Genomic DNA, 12,527 nt, shown 5'->3' with positions numbered 1-12,527 from the left:
GGAAAGGCTGCTGTTCTTACAAGGATTTGTACAATGCTAGGCATGACCTGGTTTGATGTTGATGATGATGTGTTTTCCTGTGTGCCCAATATGCCAGATATTGTTGTTGAGGGGGAGGCCAGGGGGAGGGGCTCATTTGACGGATACATGGAGCAGGCCTTTGCCGAGAAGCTGCTTAAATACCAACCCCCCGTGGCACGCTTGGACAGCCTCAGGTGTAGGTGCTAGCTGGTGGTGCTGATATTTGGCAGTCTCGGCCACTTACACAGGCTTGCAGTGCGTGGCCTCCAGATTGAGGGCATGACAAAAACTAGGGCAAAGCAATTGGATAGGTACTGCTCTGTTTCATCTGTCGTGGGAAGCCTAGCTGTTTGAAGAAGGAGGTGCTTTCAGTACCCTTGGGTGCCATGTATACAGGGACCTTTGAAATGTTTGGATCCTTTTTTTGTACATTTGATTGGTTGATTAATATATTCCCGATTGTTTGCCCAAGCCTCCAAAGTCCTTCTCTGAGAGTTCAACCGTCCTAACCCCGGGGTTAATTATACCATCCATGTTGTGTGATACAAAGTCCTTCTCTGAGAGTTCAACCGTCCTAACCCCGGGGTTAATTATACCAACTATGTTGTGTGATACAAAGTCCTTCTCTGAGAGTTCAACCGTCCTAACCCCGGGGTTAATTATACCATCTATGTTGTGTGATACAAAGTCCTTCTCTGAGAGTTCAACCGTCCTAACCCCGGGGTTAATTATACCAACTATGTTGTGTGATACAAAGTCCTTCTCTGAGAGTTCAACCGTCCTAACCCCGGGGTTAATTATACCATCCATGTTGTGTGATACAATGTCCTTCTCTGAGAGTTCAACCGTCCTAACCCCGGGGTTAATTATACCATCTATGTTGTGTGATACAATGTCCTTCTCTGAGAGTTCAACCGTCCTAACCCCGGGGTTAATTATACCATCTATGTTGTGTGATACAATGTCCTTCTCTGAGAGTTCAACCGTCCTAACCCCGGGGTTAATGATACCATCCATGTTGTGTGATACAAAGTCCTTCTCTGAGAGTTCAACCGTCCTAACCCCGGGGTTAATTATACCATCCATGTTGTGTGATACAATGCCCTTCTCTGAGAGTTCAACCGTCCTAACCCCGGGGTTAATTATACCATCCATGTTGTGTGATACAATGCCAGGGTATTGTGTTTTGCCAACTGCATGCCCTGCCTGAATATGGCCATATTTGCATCAAAGCATCCATAACGAAGATGGTCCTCATCAGAGAGGAGAATAAGAGAGAGGAGAGGAAAATAATGATCTGTTTGTTTACTGACATGGTCATATTGTGAAATCCACAATGTTACTGTTTTTGCTGAACGCTGTGACACATTTAATTGAACTGATGTTTTGTATTTCGTGTAACCTCTCTCTCTATACATATATCTTTCTCTATATATATATATATATATCTTTCTCTATATTTTTTTCTCTCTCTCTGTCTGTCCCTTTCTAGGGCCCACCAGGATTACCAGGGTCCCCAGGTGGAAAGGTAAGGTCTTATTTATCTAACTATACACATGCCATCTCTTCTATTAGTTTCTATAATCCATTCTATCAATATCCATTCTATCAATATCCATTCTATCAATATCCGTTCTATCAATATCCATTCTATCAATATACAATCTATGAATATCCATTCTATCAATATACAATCTATGAATTTCCATTCTATCAATATCCAATCTATCAATATCCATTCTATCAATATCCAATCTATCAATATCCGTTCTATCAATATCCGTTCTATCAATATCCGTTCTATCAATATCCGTTCTATCAATATCCGTTCTATCAATATCCGGGGAGTGGTTATTGAGGGGAGATATCTTGCAGCCCACTGGCTCCACCCCATAGCCTTTGTTGGACTTCCTGCCCCAACGAGGCAAGGCTGTGGGATAAAAGAGGAAGCAGCCTGCACAAGGAGGCAGAGAAAGGAGAGAAAAACCTGTGTTATGAAGAGTGGGAGAAGAGAGGACAAGATCTATGAGATTACCCGTTGTGACTTGGGCTGTCGGATTACCCCCCTTGTGTACCAAACTGTATTGGCTGAGGACCCGAGTTTTAGGATTACCCCTGGAGAACAGAATGGACAACGAGAACGGCTTGTGGACTGTGAAGTAATTGGTGAATTCCCTCTTATTCCCCAGTGTACCAAAATCCCTAATAAACTCCCCATTTGAATTCTAGTTGTGCTACTGGTGCATGTTTTGTTATTGAACTTGGTGATGTGGAAACCCCACGCCTGCTACATATGGTGGAGAATGCGGGCAACCCAAACCAAGCTCAATAACTAAACAGACACAGAGCACAATGGTGGAGGCGAACATAGCACAGCAGGCTGTGCACTGGGAGCTGCTGGATGAACAGCGTCAGCAGACCGCTCTCCTGCGAGCTGAACTCCGTCAGCTGACAGCTGCCCAGGCTGGCATAGTGGCAGGCGCAGCAGTCTCTTGTCCCAAACCCAGTAGGTTTATACTGAAGCTGACAGAGGCTGACGACATTGAGGCATGCCTTCGAGAGGACGGCGGCTAGGGATAAATGGCCCCATGAGCAATGGGCCAGCCTCTTAGCACCCTTCCTGTCAGGCACGGCACAGAAGACCTATCAGGTTGACCAGGCGATGCATTACGAGGTGCTGAAAAAGGAGATCCTGCACCGGTATGGTTACACTCTGATTAGTAGGGCATAAAGATTCCATGATTGGGCATATGATCTTACAGCAGCCCACTGATCACAAATGCATGATCTAATTAGGCTGGCTAATTGCTGAGCCCCTGAAGCTCACGACCATCGAGAAAGTGGTCATAGATAAATGTATACATTCTCTCCCGTTCAAAGCTAAAAAAGTTAGCCAGCCAAACTAACCTCCAGAGCACAGATAAACTGGTGGAAGGACAACAGGTAGCTTTGGAGGTCCTGCACAGTGGACAAGCACGGAAGGAGGAACCCTCCACTCGCCCGAAGGAGCGAAAAAGGATGGAGGACCACGCCTTGACACCGGCCAAGGATGGAGGAACAACAACAGCCAGCTCCATGAGATGACGCCCCTTCTTGGACAGCAGGAAATGCTATGAGTGTGGCGAGCCGGGACACATCGCCTGGAACGGTTTAAGCGGCGATGTCCCAATGCCTTCGGCCTCAACCAGTGAGGTACCCAACGGGCGGCCCTGCGGCTTGCTGATGGCATGCTGGACTATGGAGAGTGGTCCTTCCCCTGTAACCCCGGTAAGAGCCAATGGAAAGGACACCACGGCACTTGTGGACTCTGGGAGTATGGTCATCCGACCTGACATCACCCAGTCCCCAAACCTGGCGGAGACCGTGGCAATCATGTGCATACACGGTGAGACCAAGGACTACCCTACCACACTCCTCCACTTACAGACCACAAAGGGAAAACACACAGGACCAGTGGGAGTCATCCCAAACCTGCCTGTGCTGGTCCTTATCTGGAGGGATTTCCCGATGGTCCGCCAACTGTGGACCAGTATGTCTGGAGACGTTGGGAATCTAGGGAACCAGAAGGGAGTAGGAAGCCGGAGAGTTGGGAGAGACGCCAGAAGGCGGAATGACCGGATATGTGGATTCCAGGATGTGAATCCCCAGGCATCAACCAAACCCCTCTCAGAGGGGGACTCTGAAGCCAGACTGGAGGGAGAGGTGGCGAGTCTGGAAGACATGTTCCCAATGGACCATGAGGTGGCGTCAGAGCTCGCCTCTCTAGCGGGCCGGTTCGACATGGCCCAACTGAAGGATCCCAACTTGGCCAGCGCTCTCCAGCAGGTGACCGCGGTAGACGGAAAGCCAGTGGAGGGGTAAGTCAAATAACCTACCCCCATTTTTCTATAAAGAAGAAGTTGCTATATCAGGCCGTGAAGAAGAATGACGAATGTCTGGAGTTGTTGTTGGTGCCCCGTCCCTTTGTATGTCTGTCCTGCAGTTGGAGCACTCCCACCTTCTTGGGGCTCACTTAAGGGTGGAGAAGACCTTAGACAGGATCAAGGCACGATTTTACTGGCAGTGGAAGAATACTGCCGCAGTTGCCCGGAGTGCCAGCAAAACCCTGTTTCACAGTCCCTTAATTCCCCTCCCTATTATTTCAGTCCCTTTCAGCAGGATCGCAATGGACCTGGTGGGACCTCTACCCAAGAGCAACCGAGTGCACTAGTTATTCTGGATTATGCCACCGGGTACCCGGAAGCCATTCCCCTGTGCACCATGGCCACCAATGGAATCGCACATGAGTTGGTCATGCTGTTCTCCCAAGTAGGCATCCCCGATGAGATATTGACCAACCAGGGCACCCCGTTCATGTCACAAATCATGAATGATCTATGCAAGCTAATGAAAATAATCCAGTTGCACACCTCAGTGTTTCACCCTTAGACCGATGGGTTGATGGAAAGATTCAATCGAATCCTGAAGTAGATGATAAAGAAGGTGATGGAGGCTGACGGAAAGAATTGGGACCAGCTGCTATCCTACCTGATGTTTTCGATCTGAGAAGTGCCCCAAGCTTCAACAGGATTATCTCCCTTCGAACTCCTGTACGGGAGACAACCCCGAGGACTGCTGGACGTGGCTAAAGAAGCTTGGGAACCGCAACCGTTGCCCCGCCGAACCTTGGTGGAGCACATAGGTGACATGAGAGATCGGATGGCAACCCTGTGGCCCCTGGTATGGGAACACCTGCTGGAGGCCCAGGAGGCCCAAGCGCGGGTGTACAACAGAGGGTTACAATGAAGGGACTTTCATCCAGGAGACTAAGTGTTGATGTTGGTCCCCACCTCAGAATGTAAGCTTTTGGCCCAATGGAATGGGCCACACGAAGCCATTGAGAAGGTGGGTGAAGTTAAATATAGGATCAGACAGCCAGGACGTAGGCATCTCACCCAGCTTTACCATGTGAATTTGCTAAAGAAATGGAATGCACGTGATGTACTCTATTTCCCCGAAGAAGGCTACCACAGAAACCGAGCCGGGAGAGGTGCCAATGGGGGAGCAGCTGAGCCAAGCCCAGAAGCAGGAGCTGAGGGATTTGGTCGGCAGAAACCTGGATGTGTTCTCCAGTGAACCAGGACACACCGATCTGGCACAGCATCATCACCAAACCCGGGAAAAAGGTGAAGTTGAGACCCTACCGCCTACAGGAAGCAAGGAGAGAGGCTGTCAGGACCGAGGTAAAAACGATGTTGGAAGCTGATATAATCGAATAGTGAGTGGTGCAGCCCCATACTGTTGGTGCCGAAACCAGACGGCACCATTCCGTTCTGTAATGATTTTAGAAAGGTCAATTAAATCGCCTATCCCATGCCCCGACTTGATGAATTAATCAAACGGCTAGGGACCGCCCGATTAATCCGCATGCTCGACCTGTTGAAAGTTTATGGGCAGGTACCCTTAACTCTCGAGGCACAGGAGACAACTGCTTTTGACACCCCGGATGGACTGTTCCATTACAAGAAGCTGCCCTTTGGGCTGCACGAGGCCCCGGCCACCTTCCAGAGGTTGATGGACCGGGTTCTCTGACCCCATCGGGAGTACGCGGCGGCATACATTGACGATATTGTGATCCATGGGAGCGAGTGGGAGACACATTTAAACCAGGTGAGTGCGGTATTGCGGGCCTTACGGGAGGTAGGGCTAACAGCGAACCTAAAGAAATGTCGGCTTGGCCTGTGGGAAGCTGAATACCTGGGGTACACGATCGGGAGAGGGATGTGTCAAACCCCAGGTGAAGAAGGTGGATGTGATTCGGGACTGGCCCCACCCCCTCACCAAGAAGCAGGTACAAACGTTTGTGGGGTTGACTAGTTACTACCAGAGATTTATTCCCCACTTTGCCTCCCTAGCCAGCCCCCTGACAGATCTGACCAGGAGCCATCTGCCCGCCCAGGTGACGTGGACCGAGGAGACTGAAAAAGCCTTCCAGGACCTAAAAGGAGCACTGTGTTCTGGACCCATGCTGGTGACCCTGAACTTCTCCAAACCACTGGTGGTACAGATTGATGCGTCCGAAACAGGGGTGGGTGCCGACCTATCACAGCTGCAAGAAGGTGAGGAACACCAGGTCATGTACATTACCCGGAAGCTGTTGCTGTGGGAACAAAAATATTGAACGGTGGAGAAAGACTGTCTCGCGATCAAGTCGGCACTGGCAACGCTGAAGTATTACTTATTGGGACGGCACTTCACCCTTGTGACAGACAATGCACCACTGGTTTGGATTTCACGGTATAAGGACAGTAACGCTCGGGGTCACCCGCTGGTTCCTATCCTTACAGCCCTTTGCTTTCTCTGTCGTCCACAGATCAGGTGCAGCCCATGGAAATGCCGATGCCCTCTCCAGGAGGGATGCTCTAGGGAATTGGTCCGCTCTAGGGAGCTGGACTGAGGAGGGGGTTGTAGCAGACGACAGAGAGAGGTGAGGGGAGTGGTTATTGAGGGGAGATATCTTGCAGCCCGCTGGCTCCACCCCCAAGCCTTATATAGACTTCCTGCCCTAACGAGGAGAGGCTAATAGAGAAAGCGGCCTGCACAAAGAGGCAGAGAAAGTGAAACGTGCGTTATGAAGAGTGGGAGAAGAGAGGACAATATCTGTGAGATTACTTTTTGTGACTTGGACTGTCGGATTACCTCCCCTTGTGTACCGAACCGGATTGGCTGAGGACCCAAGTTTTAGGATTACCCCTGGAGAACGGAATGGAGAACGGCTTGTGGACTGTGAAGTAATTGGTGAATTCTCCCTTATTCCCCAGTGTACAAAAATCCCTAATACACTTCCCATTTGTATTCTAGTTGTGCTACTGGTGCATGTTTTGTTATTGAACTTGGTGACATGGAAACCCCACAGCCTGCTACAATACATTCTATCAATATATACTGAGTATATAAAACATTATTTCCATAACAAAGACTGACTAGGTGAAAGCTATGGTCCCTTATTGATGTCACTTGTTAAATCCACTTCAATCAATGTAAATGAAGGATTGTGTATGTGTGCCATTCAGAGGGTGAATAGGCAAGACAAAATATTTAAGTGCCTTTGAACGGGGTATGGTAGTAGGTGCCACACGTGCCAGTGTGAGTCAAGAATTGCAACACTGGTGGGTTTTTCACACTCAACAGTTTCCTGTATGTATCAAGAATGGTCCACCACTCAAAGGACATCCAGCCAACTTGACACAACCGTGGGAAGCATTGTGATCAACATGGGCTAGTATCCCTGTGGAATGCTTTTGACACCTTGTAGAGTCCATGCCCTGACGAATTGAGTTTGTTCTGAAGGAAAAGAGGGAGTAAAATGCTATGCATTGTAGTTTTAATCACTGGAAGTCAATGAAGACTCTTGAGGATGAGTTCAGTTATTTTCCTCCCTACTCCAGGGAGAGCTAGGCTTGCCTGGACCATCTGGACTGGATGGGGAGAAGGTATGGTAGTCATACTAATGTCCAGTCATTTTGAATATCCCATTAAATCAGCATATTATTCCAATGTTCGCTGAACAGAACAGTCATTCAGTACATGTTGTATTTAATGCATGTTTTATCTGGGATGATCATGAACATAGTTAATCAAAGCTCCCCTCACCTTTGAACTCTACCCTCCTCTCCTGTTAGGGTCCGAAGGGAGATATGGGGGAGACAGGGTCAATCGGAGAGAAAGGAGAGAAAGGAGAGATGGGTCTCTCTGGGCCAGGGGTAAGTAGAGAGAGACTAGTCATACACTGATGGGTCTCTAGGTCAGTGGTTAGTATAGATAGACTAGAGTCCAACACTGAGTCTCTGGGCCAGGGGTAAGTAGAGAGAGACTAGTCATACACTGATGGGTCTCTAGGTCAGTGGTTAGTATAGATAGACTAGAGTCCAACACTGAGTCTCTCTGGGCCAGGGGTAAGTAGAGAGAGACTAGTCATACACTGATGGGTCTCTAGGTCAGTGGTTAGTATAGATAGACTAGAGTCCAACACTGAGTCTCTCTGGGCCAGGGGTAAGTAGAGAGAGACTAGTCATACACTGATGGGTCTCTAGGTCAGTGGTTAGTATAGATATACTAGAGTCCAACACTGAGTCTCTAGGCCAGTGGTTAGTATAGATAGACTAGAGTCCAACACTGAGTCTCTCTAGGTCAGTGGTTAGTATAGATATACTAGAGTCCAACACTGAGTCTCTCTAGGTCAGTGGTTAGTATAGATATACTAGATTCCAACACTGAGTCTCTCTGGGCCAGTGGTTAGTATAGATAGACTAGAGTCCAACACTGAATCTCTCTAGGTCAGTGGTTAGTATAGATAGACTAGTCATACACTTAGTCTCTCTGGGTCAGTGGTTAGTATAGATAGACTAGAGTCCAACACTGAGTCTCTCTAGGTCAGTGGTTAGTATAGATAGACTAGAGTCCAACACTGAGTCTCTCTAGGTCAGTGGTTAGTATAGATAGACTAGAGTCCAACACTGAGTCTCTCTAGGTCAGTGGTTAGTATAGATAGGGTAGTCATACACTGAGTCTCTAGGCCAGTGGTTAGTATAGATATACTAGTCCTACACTGAGTCTCTAGGTCAATGGTTAGTATAGATAGACTAGTCATACACTGAGTCTCTAGGCCAGTGGTTAGTATAGATAGACTAGTCATACACTGAGTCTCTCGAGGTCAGTGGTTGGTATAGATAGACTAGAGTCCAACACTGAGTCTCTAGGTCAGTGGTTAGTATAGATAGACTAGTCATACACTGAGTCTCTCTAGGTCAGTGGTTAGTATAGATAGATTAGTCATACACTGTCTCTCAGGTCAGTGGTTAGTATAGATAGACTAGTCATACACTGAGTCTCTAGTCCAGTGGTTAGTATAGATAGACTAGTCCAACACTGAGTCTCTCTAGGTCAGTGGTTAGTATAGATAGACTAGAATCGTACACTGAGTCTCTAGTCCAGTGGTTAGTATAGATAGACTAGAGTCCAACACTGAGTCTCTAGGTCAGTGGTTAGTATAAGGAGACTAGAATCATACACTGATACTGATAGACAGACAGTTGAGTGGCACGACCTGTTGAGTGGACGACCTGTTGAGTGGCACGACCTGTTGAGTGGCACGACCTGTTGAGTGGCACGACCTGTTGAGTGGCACGACCTGTTGAGTGCTGTAAGAAGATGTTAAATCCCCCTGTCTGTCTGTGTCTCAGGGAATAGATGGACAGAAGGGAGAGATGGGAGACTCCAGGCTGGAAGATAACCTGGTGAGAGAAACACACTGAATGTCACTGTGCACAAGTTGGCCCACAGGGCATTGGTTTTAACACTGCTTCAGACAGACAGTGGGATGACATTGATATGATCATCTTGATTGTGTTTTGTTCAGGTTCAGATGATTTCTCAGCCGGGCCCCCCAGGACTCCCAGGCCCGCCAGGACTCCCCGGACCTCCAGGGTACATGGTGAGTGTTAGAATATAACAGCTTCACCCCTCTGTTCCCCAATGTACATGATGCGGCTGAATCCCTTCAGATACATAGCCCTGATATGATCTCTGTGTCTTCCAGGGTCACCATGGAATGTCTGGCCCTAAGGTAAGATTAGAGCTCCAGAGATCCAGTAATGTCTGTATTCTGAAGCTGCTCTGGAGTGTAGAGTGAGAATCATGTGTTCCCATGCAGGGAGAGCCTGGAGACAGAGCTAAAGGGGAAAAGGGAGACGTTGGACCTGCTGGACTGAGGGTGAGTGATACTGTAGACCAGGGGTAGATTCAGACACGGGCAGCTTTTATCGGAGCGGATGGTCGAGGGGCCGGAACATAATTATGATAACTTGGACACTGCAAATTGACCACAACTAGCCCAAAAAGAGGGGAGTTTTGCAAATAACTATCATTGCATATGTTGATTACATTGAGACACCGTGTGATCTTTTTTCTCACAGTGATCTTTTTTATTAGTGGGAATATTTGGAAACAGATTGCCTAAAGTAAACTCATTTTCAGCTAAATTCCTGGTAATTTTAGTCTTTTTAACAAAGAAATAATATCCCAAAAAATAAATAACAATAATAATAATAATTTACACTACATGACCAAAACTATGTAGAAACCTGCTCGTCAAAAATCTCATTCCAAAGTCATGGGCATTAATATGGAGTTGGTCCCCCCCTTTGCTGCTATAACAGCCTCCACTCTTCTGGGAAGGCTTTCCACTAGATGTTGGAACATTGCTGCAGGGACTTGCTTCCATTCAGCCACAACAGCATTAGTGAGGTCGGACACTGATGTTGGGCGATGCATTCGGACAGGTAGCGTCTCCTGGCACCCGCCAAACCCAGATTTGTCTTTCGGACTGCCGGTAAAGCGTGATTCATCACTCCAGGGAACGTGTTTCCACTGCTCCAGAGTCCAATGGTGGAGAGCTTTACACCACCCCAACCAATGCTTGGCAATGAGTATGGTGATCTTAGGCTTGTGAGCGGCTGCTCGGCCATGGAAACTCATTTAATGAAGCTCCCAACGAACAGTTATTGTGCTGATGTTGCTTCCAGAGGCAGTTTGGAACTCGGTAGTGAGTATTGCATCCGAGGACAGATGCTTTTTAACAAGCTACGCGCTTCAGCACTCGGCGGTCCCTGTTCTGTGAGCTTGTGTGGCTCCTAGACATTTCCATTTCACAATAACAGCACTTACAGTTGACCGGGGCAGCTCTAGCAGGGCAGAGATTTTACAAACTGACTTGTTGGAAAGGTAGCATCCTATGACAGTGCCACATTGAAAGTCACTGAGCTCTTCAGTAAGTAATAGCCGCAAAACACCAGTCTCAACATCAACAGTGAAGAGGTGACTCCGGGATGCTGGCCTTCTAGGCAGAGTTGCAAAGAAAAATACATATCTCAGACTGGCCAATAAAAAGAAAATATTAAGATGGGCAAAAGAACACAGACACTGGACAGAGGAACTCTGCCTAAAAGGCCAGCATCCCGGAGGGGCCTCTTCACTGTTGACATTGAGACTAGTGTTTTGCGGATCTTGGCAATTTCTCGCATGGAATAGCCTTCATTTCTCAGAACAAGAATAGACTGATGAGTTTCAGAAGAAAGTTCTTTGTTTCTGGCCATTTTGAGCCTGTAATCGAACCCACAAATGCTGATGCTCCAGATACTCAACTAGTCTAAAGAAGGCCAGCTTTATTGCTTCTTTAATCAGAACAACAGTTTTCAGCTGTGCTAACATAATTGCAAAAGGGTTTTATAATGATCTATTAGCCTTTCTAAAATTATAAAATTGGATTAGCTAACACAACGTGGCATTGGAACACAGGAGTGATGGTTGCTTATAATGGGCCTCTGTACACCTATGTAGATATTCCATAAAAAATCAGCTGTTTCCAGCTACAATAGTCATTTACAACATTAACAATGTCTGCACTGTATTTCTGATCAATTTTATGTTATTTTAATGGACAAAAAATGTGATTTTCTTTCAAAAACAAGGACATTCTAAAGTGAGCCCAAACTTTTGAACGGTAGTGTGTATGAGATTAGGAGGAAGAAGACCAGCAGTATGATGATGTCCAACATACAGTATGTCTGTCCTCTCCAGGGTATGGACGGTCCTCAGGGTCCCCCTGGTCCCACAGGATTGGTGGGTCTCCCAGGCACAAAAGGAGAGAAGGTGGGTGATGCCATTATCATCAGATAACCTCAGTATATCAGGCCTGCAGTCATTGCATTTCATGGTCTTAGTCATGCTGGCACTGATTCATTCATGAATGTGTGTTAACAGGGCAAGTCCGGGGAGCCTGGAATGGATGTAAGGATGAAAGTGTTTTTGACCTTTGACCTGCCACACAGGGAACTCCCTGCAGCACACACTAACCTGTTCCTCTCTCTACAGGGTTTCCCAGGCCTGATTGGTGAGAAGGGATCCCGGGGAGACAGAGGAGACAAGGTTGGAGGAGCATCTTCTTCTCTGCTCTAGCCCAGAGTCCTGCTATGATTACACATAATAATCAATGTTGCTGTACCTGTATAGTCACCTGCCATCATTAACTTAGGTCTTGCCAGTTTAAAGTTGATGGGTTAACCAATACGTGTTAGAAGGGGTGTAAAGTACTTAAATAATTTAAAGTACTATGTAAGTAGTTTTTTGGAGGTATTTGTACTTTACTTTTCTATTTATATTTTTGACTCCTTTTACTTCACTTCTAAAGAAATAATGCACTTTTTACTCCAAACATTTTCCCTGACACCCAAAAGTACTCATTAGTCATTTTATATACTTTACATTCATTCAAGTATGACAATTGTGTTCTTTTTCCAACACTGCATGTTAATATAGAACATTGGGTAAGGATCTGAGATTAATTAGTAATGGTTACTATGACCACACAAGGACCATAAGTACACTACTAGGGTGCTGTAGGGAACTGTAGTTGTTAATATACTAGGATGTAAATATGGCCACCAAAATACACAGCATCCAATCCAATT

General features: G+C 46.8%; 1 protein-coding gene across 1 annotated transcript in view; it reads left to right on the top strand.

Moving 5' to 3' along the window:
* The window catches only part of LOC115129327 (collagen alpha-1(XXIII) chain-like), a 297,388-nt gene that overhangs the window by 271,526 nt on the left and 13,335 nt on the right, over positions 1 to 12,527 (top strand). Inside the window, exons 19-28 of the mRNA XM_065018177.1 lie at positions 1,514 to 1,549; positions 7,449 to 7,493; positions 7,683 to 7,763; positions 9,243 to 9,296; positions 9,419 to 9,493; positions 9,599 to 9,625; positions 9,713 to 9,772; positions 11,638 to 11,709; positions 11,821 to 11,847; positions 11,932 to 11,985. Of these exons, the coding sequence (XP_064874249.1) occupies positions 1,514 to 1,549; positions 7,449 to 7,493; positions 7,683 to 7,763; positions 9,243 to 9,296; positions 9,419 to 9,493; positions 9,599 to 9,625; positions 9,713 to 9,772; positions 11,638 to 11,709; positions 11,821 to 11,847; positions 11,932 to 11,985 (531 nt within the window). The remainder of the gene's footprint in view (positions 1 to 1,513; positions 1,550 to 7,448; positions 7,494 to 7,682; positions 7,764 to 9,242; positions 9,297 to 9,418; positions 9,494 to 9,598; positions 9,626 to 9,712; positions 9,773 to 11,637; positions 11,710 to 11,820; positions 11,848 to 11,931; positions 11,986 to 12,527) is intronic.

The sequence above is a fragment of the Oncorhynchus nerka genome, linkage group LG5, assembly GCF_034236695.1.
Source record: "Oncorhynchus nerka isolate Pitt River linkage group LG5, Oner_Uvic_2.0, whole genome shotgun sequence".
Taxonomy (NCBI): Eukaryota; Metazoa; Chordata; class Actinopteri; order Salmoniformes; family Salmonidae; genus Oncorhynchus; species Oncorhynchus nerka.
This window is presented reverse-complemented; position numbering and strand designations above follow the sequence as displayed.